Consider the following 16,806-nt stretch of genomic DNA (forward strand, 5'->3'; position numbering starts at 1 on the left):
CCAGGTACACTTCCCCACTTTACATAATCCTGTCAGTCTCAAAGGAAATATTCCTACCCCTAAACAAAGCCCCCCTCCCCACACTAATCTTTTCCTTGCTGAAACGAAAGAAGCATTGCTCACCATTAACAAAGGCAGAATGAAATTGACTAGAGCCAGCAAAAATCCAACCAGGAAAATCCATTGACTAAGGCAAACCTAATAATGAAATTGCACAAAGTAACTGGGTGATAGACACCTAATCCCATCAATGTTTCTCTGCTTGCTAACAAGAAACAATGGCTATTTCCAGCACCCCTGCGGTCTGTGGAAAGCACAGCGTTTCTTAACAATAAAACGGCTCTCCTAACCGGTAACCGGTTTTCTTTGTATGGCCCCAAGATCCCGACAGCAGATCAGAGCCCTGGAGCTTCCTGCCCCACCATTCAAAATCATCATAAAAGATCTTCCTTTTTATTGTTCTCTGTTCCTCTTCCTTTGTAAGCTGGAAGCCAATTATTGTTTCAATCAAGTGCAATCTTCCTCCTCAAAGTTGCGTTCCATCTTTCACATCCACAGCACAAGGAAAGAGTCTGAATTGCATGGCTGTCTCAACACAGGTACAGGTACAACTCTACATGGCCCAGAACTTTCCAAGTTCTGTGCCCTTGAAATCTCATGATAGGACTGAAATCTCAGATCTCTCAATATTTCCCTTTTTTAAAGTATTATAGTGACTTACTGCAAAATAGCAGGAGGTCACACTGCTGCCTTCTGTGTCTACTGCCAACTTTTCCTCCCATTACCTTAGTACAGGGAGGGCTTAACGGTGTCAGAAAACGACAGACACGGGTTCGGTTGTCCAGTAGACAGAAGTTTTTATTGGGCACGTTTGCAAAGGTGGGTCCCTCCCGCAGCAATGGAGGAACCCCGAAGCAAGGTCTGACAGGTTTTTTATACCCCCTATCTGTCCTTCCCCTCCTACGAGGGCTTGGCTCACAATCTCACCTTTTTTACTGCCCCGGAGCGCCGCTAATTAACCGCAAAACCGCAGACATTCCACTTTCCGAATCCAATCAGCGTAATACACATTCCAATCCCCACTTGACCCGACAGCCGCCCCCTGCCGTTTCTCTTCACTCTGGTGCGAACGTGCCTTTTGCCTGAAGTCTTTCCTCCCTCCTGCCGTCCCTCTCCACTCTGGTGCGAGTGTGCCTTCTGCCCATCCTCCCTCCTGCCGCCCCCCCCAAGGCTGCCCCATGGTGCACAGCGCTCTCCCCTAGCAAACATGGTTCGTTTGAGGCCCTCACTTCTCCCTGCCTTCTCACAATCCCCCCTTTTTCTTTTCACGCCTCTGTTGGGCCTCAAACCTAACAGGATTGCTCCCTCGTCCCGGACCCGGGGCTTCACACACTGGGACAGGTAATTCCCACAAGCAGGGAGGCATTGCATTAAGCAACATACTAGGACCAGTAAGGCAATGAAGCCAATAGCTAGCACAGAAAGTTGTTTTAACCAAGCAAAGTTAGGTAACCAACTAGTAAGCCACGACCAATTCCATCCCTCTGGATCCTCGGATATGCGAGAGGCTAAGGTCTTCAACTTGGCTAGTTTTGCTTCAGTATAATTCTCATTGTTGGTTAGGTTAAAGCAACAAAGACCTTGAAAAGATTCACAGCCTTGTCCTGCCCTTAATAGGAGATAGTCTATAGCTATCCGATTTTGAATGACCGCCCTCCTGATTTCAGTGACTTCTTCAGTGAGGGCTGCAATGAGAGAGGATGTAAGGTTGACACTTTTAGCCAGGAGGCAGGCCACCTTCCTTAGGTCCAGGTAAGCTCTTCCGCTTAGTGCAGGAACCCCTACTAAGGAGAGGGCCAGAGCCATGGCTTCTGTTTCGGACAAGAGTGTCACATCACTCTCACAATCAGATGGCAGCTCCCTTTTTCTTTTTCTTTTGATGGGTGCGCTTGCATTGGAGGCAGGGCATATAGAGAGGTCAGGCGCCCTATGGCACAAGGGCCCCTGAACTATAGGCTGGAACATAGGTGTAAGCTTCATGTCCACATAACAAAAAGAAACCTTTAGGTAGGTATAGAGGGGTTGAGGCGTAAGGGATATTATAGATCCCTCCACAAGTGAAAGCAGGACCTTTTGAGGGCAGTGGGTGGGTACGGTTCTGGGTATTGTTGAAATATACACACTGAGTTGCATTGGTTATCCCCAAGAGATTTAGAGCCATTTGCCTTTGATTAGTCCAGGGTCTTGGTGTGGGAGAAGACCCAAAATGATAGAACATCCCCCCCCACGGGGATCATCCCCAGTGATATCAATATTCGCTATCTGAGTAACATTCTTCAATGCTTCCAAGCTGATGGGCATTCCAAAGAAACAGGTGGAGGTGACACCATTCACAGTCAAGAGTTGCCCCACACAAAAAGTTGTGCTGTTCAAAGCTGTCTGTGCCAATTCTACAAAAAAATTGTTGTTAGAGCTGTGCTGTAGAGCATCTAAGCAGTGACATAACAGAATAACCTGGATGCAAGCCTTTATGTTGGTCATCTCCTCCCCTGCCTTAGTTCAGTTCCTTTTAAGTTTTACTTTGAGTCCGTCTCCCAGTTGGGCAGTCCACGGTTGGGGGTCGGGAGCTCGCTTAACCCGATGGTAGTGGGTCCAACCCCCCTGTCGGGTCCGAACCGCTGATTCAGTTGTCAGGAGAACTTGGTATGGTCCCTCCCAAGACGGCTTCAGCTTCTCATCCTTCCACGTCTTTATCAGGACCCAATCCCCTGGCTTGTGGGGGTGTTGATCTTCCAGCAAGGAGGGCCGTTGAGCGAGGAGTCCCTGTTTTCTTAAAGATAAGAGAGATTGTGACAGTACCAGGAGATACTTTCTCAGGAAGGCATCCTTTAGCTCGGGGATAGGCTCTCCCATTGGAGCCAGGAAAGGTCTTCCCATCATCAGCTCGAATGGGGAGACCCCCACATCCTTGCGAGGGGCTGTCCGCATTCGAAGCAGGGCAACCGGAAGTGTCTTTGTCCAAGGTAGCCCTGTTTCCAATCCCAGTTTAGTGAGATGTTGCTTCAATACCCTGTTAGCTCTTTCCACTTTCCCACTGGATTCAGGATGCCAAGGGGTGTGGAGTTCCCATCGAACCCCCAGGCTTTGCATGACCTCCTGCAGCACCTTGTGGGTGAAGTGGGTCCCCCTGTCGGAATCCAGACTCTCTACTATCCCATACCGGGGGATGATCTGTTCCAGGAGAACTTTTGCTACTACCTGTGCAGTCGCCCTCCGGCTGGGCACCGCTTCCACCCAGCCAGTGAGGTGATCTTTGAGTACCAACAGGTACTTCAACCCAGCCGCAGGAGGGAGTTCCGTAAAGTCCACCTGGACTCGCTGAAAGGACCACACTGCCAAGGGCCTTCCTCCCCTCTCCCTTCTCCTCATGGCTTTGCGATTGGTTTTCTGACAAATCAGGCATTTCCAGCACACAGCCTGCGCCTCTTTCCACATCCCCAGGCTCCAGTACCACAGCTTTACAGTGTCTATCAAAGCCTGCACCCCCCAGTGAGACCCTTCGTGCAGTTTCTCCAACATCCCCCTCATGTCAGCACGGCTCACTACTGGGGTCCCCTCAATTGTAACCCAATGACCTGCTTCCTCCCTGCAACCTTCCCTTTCCAGCAGCACCTCGTCCAACTTCCCCGGCGTCCAAGCCGGAGGTTCTTCTATCTGGGGGATTGCAATCATGATGGCAATGGGGACACCCTCCGCTGCCTCCTTTGCTACTCGATCAGCAAGTCGGTTCCCTCTTGCCTCCATCGAGTCCCCCTTCTGATGTCCCATTATATGCACCACTGCAATCCTGTCGGGTTCTTGAAGAGCTTCCATCATCCCCTCTATCAGTTGCTGAGCTTTCACCTCCTTCCCAGCAGTTGTGAGTAAACCCCGTTCCAGCCAAATTTTCCCGAAAGTGTGCACTACTCCCCAGGCGTATCGCGAGTCTGTGTAGACGGTGAGGGACACTCCCTTTCCCAACTCTAGTGCCCGTTTCAAAGCGTGCACTTCACACAGCTGAGCCGACCAGTCCGCTGGTAGTGCCCCCTTCTCTATTGTCTCTCCCTCCGCCGTCACTATCGCGTACCCTGACTTCCTTTGTCCCTGCTCTACTCGGCTAGACCCATCCACAAACCAGACCTCACCCTCCTCCAGCGGGACCTCCTGCAGGTCCTCCCGGGTCTTTGTTTGCAGCTGCAACAGGGTGGAGCACTCGTGCTCCGCCGGCTCCCATTCTTTCCGCTCCCCCGCAAGAAATTCCGCTGGGTTCAAATTCCTGTCTGTTCCTACCACCACATCAGGACTTATCCGGAGAACTGTCTCATATTTCAACATCCTCCCTTCTGTCATCCAAGCAGCCGCCTGCTGACTAAGCACACTTAAGATCTGATGGGGTGAATGGACAATCACGGGACTCCCAAAAGTGAGTTTTTTCCCTTCTGTCACTAGCACAGCAGCGGCAGCCACTGCCTGCACACAAGTCGGCCATCCCCTCACCACTGGTTCTAGGGCTTTGCTCAGGAAGGCCACTGGTTGATATTTCCCAGCCCGTCTCTGAGTCAGCACTCCAATGGCGGTTCCCCCATGGGCTGTGACGAATAGGTGAAAGGGGGGGCCAAGTTCGGTAGAGCCAGAGCCGGGGCCGTCACCAGGCTCCTTCGTAATTCTCCCCACTTCTCTGTGTCCCCGTCTGTCCATTCTACCCTGTCAGATGATCCTTTCAACTTCTCATACAGAAACTGAGCCTTGCTCATGTACTCATCTATCCATAGCCGGCAATATCCTACTAGACCCAGAAACCGCCGCACCTCCGTTTTAGTATGAGGGGGCTTCAACTGCATTATCCCCTGTATCCGAGAAGGATCAATCAACTTCTTGCCCTTCCAGAGTACATGTCCTAAATACTTGACCTCCCTTTTCACAAATTGGACCTTCCCTTTTGACACCTTCAATCCTTCCTCAGCCAACCAGTTCAATAAAGCCACTGAGTCTTCTCTCACCTTTACTTCCTTCTCTCCAGACACCAACAAATCATCCACATACTGCAGCACCCGAGAACCCCCAGGGGCCCGGAACCCCTGGAGTTTCTCTTCCAATGCCTGTCCAAACAAGAGGGGGCTCTCGGTGTACCCCTGGGGCAGCACCGTCCATCTCAGTTGTTGCTTCCTCCCAGTCTCCGGATCTTCCCACTCAAAAGCGAACAGATCCCTACTTTCCTCTGCCAGAGGGCATGACCAAAAAGCATCCTTCAAGTCTATCACCGTGAACCACCGATCCCCGGGAGGGATCTTCCCCATCAAAGTGTAGGGGTCAGGCACTACCGGGGTCCGGGCCAAGACCAAATCGTTGATCCTCCTCAGATCCTGCACCAGCCTGTAACTATTGTCCTTCTTCTTCACAGCTAAGATAGGGGAGTTGAAGGGGGACATAGCCGGTTCCAACAGCCCTTGCCGCCTCAGCCCATCTATGATGGGCTTCAGCCCACGCCTCCCATCCCGGGACAGCGGGTATTGGGCTTGCCGCAAACCCGTCACCCCCGGTTTCAAGGGGATGCTAATTGGGGCGATGCGAAACCGACCCGCCCCCCCTTCTCCTGCCCATACCTCAGGGTTCACAACCTCCACGTCCACCTCCTGCAACAAACACATCCTTTCTGCCTGTTCCACATTCCACAACTCCACTCCTAGACTACCCATTAGATCCCTTCCCAGCAAGTTCACTCCTGCCTGTGGGATCAGTAACACATCTGCAGTTACCTCCTTCCCATTCCACTCCAGTCTCACTCCCTCCAGTACGTCTGCCTTGACCGGAGAGCCTCCCACCCCCATCACCGATACCGACGCGCCCCGGGATTTCGCAATCCCTGGGATCGGTTGGCACAACGATGTTCGAGAGGCTCCGGTATCCACGAGGAACTGCCGTTCCTTGCCGGTGGGACCCACCGTGATGTTTACCAAGGGTTCCCCGTGGGTCCCGGTTGGGGAACCATGACCCCCCTAGTCATACAGGGGGAAACTCCTCTCACCCGTGGGGCGATCCACCTGGCAGTCCCAAGCAAAGTGTCCTACTCGCCCGCAGCGGAAACAACCTTGCCTATCCCCAGTCCACCTCTCCCTTCTGGGGTCAACGCCACCTCTCCGGGGCCAAGGTCCCCGGACCAGATGGGGAGAAGGTCACGCCTCCCTCAGTCCCTCCCCCTTCGTCTCATTCTTGGCTGCCGCCTGAACGGCTGCCATCATCATTTGATTTTTCTGCCTGGTCTTCGCCTCCTCCCTCCCCACATAGGTCTGTTGAGCAATCCTTAGGAGTTCCCCTATCCCCTGTTCAGTCCAACCCTCCTGTTTTTGTATCTTCTTCTGAATGTCTGGCCATGCTTTGGTGACGAACTGCATTTTTAACAAGGTCTCAAAGGCTGGGGTGTCCGGAGTCACGCCCGAGAATTTGGTCAGGCCAACCCGGATCCTCTCACAAAAATCTCCGGGCGATTCATCCTTCCCCTGGGTTACCTCAAAAGCCTTGGTCAAATTCTTCCCCTGGGGCACTGCTGTTCGGATGCCCTCCAAAATCATCTCTTTCATGTCTCTCATGTCCTGCCGGTGTGCGGCATTATTAGGATCCCAATTTGGGTCTGCCAGAGGGAATTTAGTATCTGCGGCCGGGGCATTTGGGACATTTGCATTCCTTCGCTCCCAAGCCCCGAGCGCAGCTCGCTGAATCTGGCCCCTCTCTTCTGGCGTATAGAGGTGGGCTAAAATGTAATTCAGTTCCCCCCAGGAGTATTCCACCGGGCCGAGAAAAAGTTCCAATTGTTCAGCGGCGGTATGGGCGTTCTCTTGCATATGAGGGAGGGTCTTTTTTAATTCCCTCAACTCACTGGGTTTGATGGGAACTGTTACGTAACTGGTGACGGTCACCCCCTGTGCGTTCGTTCCGTTCAGGACTTCCCGGACGGGGAAGGCACTGGCCGACCTTAGAATAAAGGGCAAGTTCTGAATGTCTTGGTTCAGCTGGTCCAGCTCTTTCCACAGCCCGGGATAGGGTAGGGGCGCCAGAGGGGGAGCGGTAGGAAGAGGAGGAGGAGGAGGAGGTGGCGGCCCCCATTGGGGTCCAGTCAGCCAGAGGTCCTCCTCATCCTCCTGTTCTTTTTGGACAAAAATTTTGGCTAACTTGGGTCGAGGCCCCTCCCAATGAACATGGAACCAGACTTCCACATAGGGTTCCTGTGTTAACATTTTATGTTCCACAATGTAGTTTTTTAGTTGGGTCACCCAGTAATTACTGGGGATTCCAAGAGTATCCCAATGGTAGGGGAATTCGGGGTCCACTAGTGGATATTTTGGCCATTCTTTAGTGCACAAAGTTATCATGGTCGGTTTTTCCAGACCCCTGGTGAATGGACACAACCAGGGTGTCTCCCACTGTTGCAACAATTGTCCTAATGGAGAATCCGTGGGGATTCCCCCTACTGCATTTTTCCCATTGGCCCCTGGCCTTACACTCTTACTCTGCGCCTTACCCATCCTTCCTGACTACGTTTCCCACCTTACAGAAGGTCCCGGACTCTTCTGTCCCCTTGCGGCGTCCAACGCCTCGTAACCACGCTAATCTCCCTGAGATTATGGGTAGGCTGTACTCACCAGACCTCCCGGAGGTCCCCTCGTCGGCCGACTTCCTCTTTACTTCTGTCTGACTGGCGATTGGAGTCCCGTCCTGGACCCGACTCCGGGGAAAACGGGAGACACCTCAACGGGGTGTTACGGTCGATTACTCACCGGTTCTCCACAGTCCGGTCCACGTCGAGGACTCCTGGCTGGCTCGCCAATTTTGTCAGAAAACGACAGACACGGGTTCGGTTATCCAGTAGACAGAAGTTTTTATTGGGCACGTTTGCAAAGGTGGGTCCCTCCCGCAGCAATGGAGGAACCCCGAAGCAAGGTCTGACAGGTTTTTATACCCCCTATCTGTCCTTCCCCTCCTACGAGGGCTTGGCTCACAATCTCACCTTTTTTACTGCCCCGGAGCGCCGCTAATTAACCGCAAAACCGCAGACATTCCACTTTCCGAATCCAATCAGCGCAATACACATTCCAATCCCCACTTGACCCGACAGCCGCCCCCTGCCGTTTCTCTTCACTCTGGTGCGAACGTGCCTCTTGCCTGCAGTCTTTCCTCCCTCCTGCCGTCCCTCTCCACTCTGGTGCGAGTGTGCCTTCTGCCCATCCTCCCTCCTGCCGTCCCCCCAAGGCTGCCCCATGGTGCACAGCGCTCTCCCCTAGCAAACATGGTTCGTTTGAGGCCCTCACTTCTCCCTGCCTTCTCACAACGGTTACTCATTTGAGGCAGGGTAATGACAAGGGATTGTGGCCCTCCATCACCACGGTCCCAAGATGACCTTTCACTACCAGTTAGCTATGTTGACTGTGAAATTTCATGGGATGGCTCAGAGGACACACTTTATGTGCCAAAGGCTCTAGGATGATTCCTTGGCATCTCAAGTTGAAAAGGGTCAGGAATATGTAAGACTTGCTCAAAATGCTGAAGCACTACTCACTAATCAGGCAAATGATTTGTCCTGCTAAAAACTGCTTGTATGCCAGTGCCTTTTACCTGTAGATGTTATTTTATCCACTTGTGTTACTGATAAACTTCAAAATGTGCAGGGAAACAGTTCTGATTAGATGAATGACTCTTATTTAAGTCATCCTTCCCAATCTAGTGTCTGTCCGGTGGACAGGAGACTTTTAAGCCAAGGCAGCTCAAGGAAACCAAAATGGGAAGGGTTGGCTTAATGTTCATGAAATTCCATTCCCCAAAGAACCTTTTTTAAATGCTAGGAGGTTATTTCCAAAATCTATATTAGAATAGAGTTGTTACATCACTGACTTTTTTGTTCCTGGAAAACTCAGCAATATAGTGTTAGACAGTGATGGAAAGTCAGATTAAAAGGAGCAATAAATGTTGTTGTACTATGTGGATAAAACCAGGGACGGGATGACCCAGGTTTACAGAGTCTCGCTTTCCTTACTATAATTCCAGAAGCTGTTCATTAGAAGCAGATGCAAAGTAGTAGTTGAAGACTGTGTGGATAGGACCAAAGAGCAAGATGCCCCTGATCATATGTTCAGTCTGGGAATTTATTGCACCCCAAAACTGAGTTTACAAACCTTTCATAATGTTTTGTAGTTATTGTTGCAATTGTTAAACCATTGGGAGCAGAAAATCTTTGGCAATTCACTGAAATTCTCTCAGAGATCTACCAATACATTTAGATCTGTTTGTTTCTGGCACACAGTAAGAAATGGAACAAGAGATCATAGGGAATAAGCCAACATAGGGTCCTTAAATGAAAGGACAAGGTATTTGAAATTGGTGCAGGAAACAGCTGAAAAATTAGATCTTCTTGTACAGAGCTTAATCATACATATGGGTGTATTGCATTTTTATCTAGTTGAACAACAGCTTAGTTCCCAAGATGCATTCCAAGGTGCTTTGCATTGGTTTCCATGGAAATGTTACCAGTGATAGTTAGTTTCTTATTCAATGATATCTGTTGAAACCATGAATAAAAGTAAAAATAAACTTTTGGGATGACTGTGTCTATAACTGTATAATAGCAGCAACATGTAAGAGACGTGCTGGATTAGCCATGCAGCCAATGGCATTTAGCATTCTACTTCTTGCAATGATAAAAAAGATGAATCTGGGAAGCCAGTAAATAAAAATTGAAAACAGAAGCCTTCTCCTATAGCTGGTCTCCAATTTTTGATACAGGTAGCACCCGGGTTAAGAATGCCTGGTTTACAGATGACCTATAGTTAAGAATGGAGCCTGTTGTAGCAAAATTCACATTAAATAAACAATGATTGGAGTTAAATATACAATGGGTTTGTGTATTTGAATTCATTATGCAATACTACTTATACAATAATACTGTTCTGGCTTACATACAAATTCAACTTAAGGACAGACCTTGAGAACGGAACTCGTACTTAAACTGGGGCCTCCCTCTTCTCAATAACTGCCTTGGATGCTGAAAGTGGAAAGATGGGATACAGATCAAATAAATATTATCTTCTGCACATGGAAGTTCCAAAGCCCTCATGGAGAGCACCTCCTTCCCATGAATTTGTCTAAACTAAGCTTTTAAGGTATATAATGGTTTAATCACTTGTGGCAACAAATTCCATACAGCAATTATTTTATGAGGATTTCCCTATATATTTTTTAAAATGTTTTGTGGCCAACCAGATACCAAACTGAAATAGAGGGCAGGATATCACCATTGCAATAAATAGTTTTTTTCTTTAATTCTCAGCAAGTTGTTGACAGTATCTCTTGCACTGAGAGGCTGTCTCTTCTGTTCCCATTTGATCCTAATAATTGTAAGTACGTAATTAAGGAAACTCAGTGCTGCCAAGAAAGAAAAAGAAGGGAAAAGTTATTCCTTCGATAGTTTCAAACCTCTGCAAATTTACTTGAAATAAGCTCCATTCGGTTCACTCAGGTATTTTTTGCTGGGAAGGCAAATTTCTAAGAAGAATTTGTGTAGGTTTTTTCTGACAAATTAATCTTTACAGCTGAAATACTAAAAATAATAGGAATATAAACTTTAACCAATAACTGTTCTTGCTGCGAAGGGAGAAGCAATAATTAAAGTTTCCTGTGCAGAGAACAGGAACAGATTAATCACAATCTAGGCATGGCACAGTGAACAGGAAGCAACTAATTAAGCGATTTCAAAGAAAGGAATAAGGTCTATTAATGAAAGGGCAGTTGCAGACAGAAGCTGGATTTCCTGCATGGAATGAAAAGGATGGGATTTTGCCTATGCAGGTAGGAAATGCTGTTAAATTAAGTGCTTTATATGACCACTGTTCTAGTTCTTCCAGCTGATTGATGGAAAAGCAATGCCTGGGTTGTTCTGGAGACAATCTTAGGTATAATCCTAAAGCTTGTAAAGGTTGGCTGAGGAAGAATCCTAATGCTGGCAAATTTGTGCAAATGAAGGCCAAGAAATACAACTTTTAGAAGTGGAGTTTATTCTAGCATTTTAACAGACAAGTTCTGGTACATGCTTTGGTTAAAAAAGGGAGGAAAAATATGATCACATAAATTACTTTTGGCAAAGTGCATTTTGTAATGAAAGAAGGGAAAAAAAACATGAACCCTTCCAAAAATATTCTGGATTTCATTTTGGAGTCTCATTCAATAAATCCTGATAACTCCTTATTCTGCACATTCAGTGGATAGTGGATGGCATTTTATTTATTTGTTTTAAAACCCACTATTCTCTCCCCCACCCCCCTTCCTTGCAATCAAGTCACTGTTCATTGTTCTGGCTATGTTTACAAGCTGAAGACTTTTCAATTCAAAAGCACAACAACAAATTATTGTTGAGTCAGTGAAAATAATGAATGCTGGAGTAGGCAATGTCATGTCCTTGAGCACCAGCATGCCCACAGAAGCTGTCCTTGACACTCACTAGGCTTCCTGACCCATCTGACTTTATTTTTTAATTCCTTTAATTTAAAAAAAAGTAAATGGCAAGCCACCATGTTGCAAGGCACCAGCCTTCAACAAAACCTTAATTTACAAGAATGCTTCTAGACTCCATATTGGTATCTTTAGAAAATGAAAATTAATGGCATTTGAAGCACTGTGCCATGTTTGGAAGTCTGTTCATCTGCTCAGAAAAATATAAAATAAAACATCATTTAGGGTGAGCGCATCCTTGGGCTGCTCAGGAGAAGAGCACTGGGGATTAAGCACACCCTGTGTCTTTTAATAGAGGGGTGTTTTGTGACTGACTCTGTTCATCATGACAGCCATGTAATAAGAACGCCTGCTGGCTCCAAGTATTGCCTGCCTCAGTGTCTGTCCACGGCCGCAGGTTGAAATTCTTCATGCAATCATCCCCTTTTTGATCAGACACTCCATGTACAAAATAGAATATTGGATCTTGCTCTTTAGCTCTCATTATGTTTATGATTCATGACACACTGGAGGAGAATCACATGCATAGAATTTAGCAAGTGGTGCCCAATGATCATACTCCAGCCCACAGGTGTCCATACCTGACCATGATGAGACCAAAGTGACAAAACATGTGTTGTGACATCACAATGCAAGCTATGCTGATACATTCTTGTACTGTAACACTGCACACAAGAATGTAAGGGGCAGAGCTGACATCATGATACACGTTTCATCGTTCCTTTTGTGGATGCCTATGTTCCAGCCATCCCTATCTTCCTCTTGGATTAATGCTGTCTGCAACTAGCAAGTAGCACCATTTGCAAGCACAAGTATGCATGTGTGTCTAAATCAGAGCTCTCTCTGAAGCAGACCAGGCAACCTTTTGGCAGATGCAGACATTGGAGGGTGACAGTGGTGAAGAGCATGATGAGACCAAGATTTCCAGTCTATTTAACCCAGGTTGTCTCTGATTTTAGTAAGGTATATTTAAACAAACCTTAAGCATCTTTTAGTTATTTCCTGCCCAAACATCCAGGAGGAAATTGTGGTTCTGTATTTCAGTGTCACATTTTCTGGGGACTGCAATAGAAGGGGGCTTAAGGACCACATGAGGTCTGTAGGCTGAAGAATGCCCACCCCTGCCTTAAAAGGATGTTAGGAGGAAGTATAAACATCAGATTAATAACAGAGGGTTAAGAGAAGCGTCACTTTGGAAACATATTTTGAATTTGGAAATCAGTGCTTGACTACTGTGTCACCTTGTTAGGTTTTCTTCTTGATACTGTTAATGCTACTCATTGAAAGGTTTTGTACAATTTTTCTGTCTTCTCCATATTGGTTCCACCCACCTCCCTCACCCCCCAACTAAAAGGTGTTCTGGAAAAACATGTCAAAGTTACTGCACAATCTAAATATTTCCTAGAAGCATCCTGGATGAATGGTATTCCCAGGCTGGGGCTGTTATTGCTACCCGGGCATTTTAAGATCTTGATATCCTGTTTAGCAACAGATGTAACACATGGAGTACTTCCAGATTAGTGCTTTGTTATGCTATTTCCTCACCTTTAAGCAGCAATGTTGGATGGACTCAGTTGCAGTGGTGATGAGTGCACCATTAGCAGACTTGAAAGAACAGGTTAGGGATAGACCATCACAGAGAAAATCCATCTATGTGGTCACTAGGAGTTGAAAATGACTTGATAGCACATAATCAATCAATTCACAAAATATTAGAGGGGGTCAGATGACATCATCTTCCATTTGTAGCCTCCTTGTTCATTTCTACTGTCATTTCCACCTTTTTTCTTCTTGTAAAAATGTTGTCCAGAAGGGTTGATTCACCATTTTCTTTCCATTGGTGGTAATAGGAACTATCTGTCTAGTGGCATTCTTAAACTGTCCTTACACTGCAATTCTGTACCTTTTTTGGGGGTATTAAGTTCCCTTGTATTCAATTTATTATTCTGGGAAAATATGTACGAGATGCCATTGGTAATAAATCATATGAGCATACAAATCTTTGTAACTATCAAACTCTTTCTTACACTAAAGGGAAGTTCTCAGTTTTTGCTATATATAATACAGAAGTTACATAAAGTGTGTGATCTTACAACTTTGAGAGGCTCTATTAGCTGTCTTGTATCACCTTGAAAAACTTCCTCTTCTTATCTGCTCCCAGAATCTTTGGGCCTAAGACCTGCTTACAGATCACTATGGCATTCACCAAGATGAGAATCCAATATAAATCCCTTAGAAATAATTAGGTACTGAGGGGAGGGCTTTCCTAAGGTTTAGTGATACTGATTCTTCACATTTCCAGCCATCTGTCCTAAATATACTGTTGGAATAATCCTGGTGTCACCTTCGTCAGTATGGGAATGGTTTCTTATACTGGAGATGACTGACAAGCAAAGAGTATTCCTGTTGCCAAAGGAACAATTCACTAATTAGACTCATAATGGCCATTTAAGCATACACCATTATGCTTATGCATTCTGACACTTTCATATTTCAAATCAGGGGGAAGGGAGCAGAATATTTTGACAATTAACTAACAGAAAGAGCCTGTCAAGTGTGTTGTCTCAAATTCAGATTTGACAACTAAGACCTAGTACCTTGGCATATGGCTTCTTCACCTGGCTAACATGTCAACATTTTGCTGATGTTCAATCAGCATAGTCAATGCTTCAGATCCATTGACATACAGATGATGTGTAGTTCAATCCTGTGTACATTTATTTAGAAGTAAGTTTCACTTTATTCAGCTGACATTGTAAGAAGAGAGGCATGCTAGTCTATGGTAGCCAAAAATCGGAAGGAATCTGGTAGCACCTTTTCCAACTAACCAATTGTATTAAAAGGTATAAGCATTTGTGAGTTGCAGTTCACTTCATCAGATGCATTATGATATAGTGAGATGCAGTTCATGAAAGCTTATGCCTTTTAACACAATTGGTTAGTTGGAAAAGGTGCTGCCAGCCTCCTTCTGATCTATTCAGTTGAGATTCCCAAGCAAAGGTTCATAGAAATTGCTGTCTTAAATGACTTCAGAGCAAGCATTGTCATTCTGCCAACAGCAAAGGCTCAGAGGGTCACACTCTTTGCACTTTGTTTGGTAATACGAAATTATTGTGAGGATATTGGCCAACAGTCCATGTTCAAGTTTGCCCTAAACACATACGCACAGAAGGAGAGAGAGTTTTGCTTTGGGCATGGCTCCAAAAGAAGCTTTCCCAGACAGGACTAGGCTGGGAAAGAGCTGATAGGCTCTTAGGGAGAAATCCAATTTTGATTAACCTAAAAGGGTTGAGTGTAAAAGTACAAGCTCAAGTTGACCCTTTGGCCATCAACCCAAGCTGTGTTTGCAAGAATACAGAATTGTTATCATGAGCTGCCTTTTCCCCATAATCATATGCCGAGTACATGTGAGTGAAAGCAGAAGGAAATAATATGTGTTCTCTCCAGAGGGCAGGAAAAAAAAGGAGCCTTTGTTCATGTAATTTCTAACAATATTTCTGTATCTCAGATCTTAAAGCTTAAGAAATATACTGGATAACTTTGCTGGTGAAGACTGGTTTAGCTTTCTTCCTGCAGTTCTCTCAATCCTACCTGCCAGAGAAAACAAGGAGCCCTATCTCCGCAAGGAATGATATCCAATGCTCCAGTAATGAAACACATTCAGAAACAAAACCAAAAGGCTTTACCTCTGTCTCATTTCCCCCCAATTATACACTTTTCCATAACTTAGCCCCACCCCTTTTCTTGCCATCCTTTCCATAAAGCAGACAGTATGACACACATGCAAAATGAGAGGCAACATCATGTCTGAAATCAAGCAAACCCATCAGGAGTTCACATTAAGCATAGTCACAGACACCAACTGCAGCAACTCCATGGGATCGTAGGCCATAAGTTTCTCTGGAGGCAAAGGAATGGAAGGGAAGAGGTGTCAATCAGGCTTAAACACACATTGGTTACTGTGATAGATCCTTCCCCACTCAATTCCCACTGTTACTCAAAGTGGGAAAAGATGGGCCATTTCCACTGATGTTGCCATACAGCTTGAAGTGCTTCATTAACATGAATCCAAAAACAATGACATTTCATCTGAAATGGTTATTGGCTGAGGATCATAGTCAAAACATTTAGGTTTAAAGAAAACCAGAATTCATCCCCCACCCTAGCCCCTTCCGTTCCCAGAGTCTCATGCAAAAAGTATCAGAACCGAAAAGATGCTGGGCAACCATCATGTGGCTTGGAGCAGCTCCCACTGTTGACCCAGAATATCCGACTGGCAGATGTTGGTCACTAGTCTGCTGGACTCATTTTCTAAGCATAGGCCACTGACAAAATGCTGGATGAAGCTACCTTTCATCTTCCATTTCTGCAAGGGGGAAACAGGAAAGAAGAAAAGAAAAAGAATAGCATCAAGATATGAAACATGTCCTCTTCTTTCCTTCATTTCTTGCTTTCTCTGTACGTCCCAAAATAGCTATTTACTAAGTGGAAACAGTAATAACTAAGCAAATTTCTCAATTTTTTCTTCAATACACATCACCATTTTACATTTTGATTAGGCCTTTTCCTAATCCAGCTGGCCTTGGCTGATCTTCACAAGCTAAGCTAGTCAGAACTGGTTAGCTCTCAGATGAGAGACCACCAGGAAAATCCAACTGGGAATTTGAAAATAAAAATAAGACAACAACAAACCGCTTCCATATTGGGGGCAGGAAAACCACACAGAAGTATCCATGGAGCCACCAGGATTGAGCTTGAATTGAAGGAGTATTTACTTACAAAAGATTCAGGATCAATTCATCCATGAAACATCCTTATTTTTTAGCAAACCCTCTTAATGATAAAGGATCACAAAATCTGTTAGCTATATTACCCAATCTGTGAAGAAGTCATCAAGGGTGTCTTTCTTAAAAGGGTGGAACAAATGAGGAGTTTGGATTCCTGGAGTTCTGGCTGAGGAATATGGAAATCAAACTTGTATCTTTTTGAACCACTGATACTGGACTGTTTTTGCTCCTTGGCAAATCCTGTTTGTAGTGAACTGACATACTGTAATCTATACCTTAGTATCAGTTATCCAACTGTATAAGTATCGTAGCTAGGACAGAGCCCTTGGAGTATAAAGGCATATGTGGGGACCCAATGCTTTCCTAGATGGATTTCTATGTATCTAAAGGGGGAAAGCATCTGTATATTTCCCTGGAAACTTCAGTACTCAGGTAACATACCCTCCTTTTTATAATTGGATATCTATTTGAATATATAAAAAGATGC

At 45.9% G+C, this 16,806-nt stretch overlaps 1 protein-coding gene across 1 annotated transcript in view; it reads right to left on the reverse strand.

Annotated features, from left to right (window-relative positions):
- Nucleotides 1–10,719: 10,719 nt before the first annotated feature.
- GALNT16 (polypeptide N-acetylgalactosaminyltransferase 16) overlaps nucleotides 10,720–16,806 on the reverse strand; it is a 173,524-nt gene continuing 167,437 nt past the window's right edge. The window contains exon 15 of the mRNA XM_088145594.1: nucleotides 10,720–15,898. Coding sequence (XP_088001720.1) covers nucleotides 15,761–15,898 — 138 coding nt within the window. The 3' untranslated portion in view covers nucleotides 10,720–15,760. The remainder of the gene's footprint in view (nucleotides 15,899–16,806) is intronic.

This window comes from Python bivittatus, unplaced genomic scaffold (assembly GCF_059951505.1).
Source record: "Python bivittatus isolate LINGU-HERP-01145 unplaced genomic scaffold, Pbiv_v1 ctg000480_np1212, whole genome shotgun sequence".
NCBI classification, from domain to species: Eukaryota; Metazoa; Chordata; class Lepidosauria; order Squamata; family Pythonidae; genus Python; species Python bivittatus.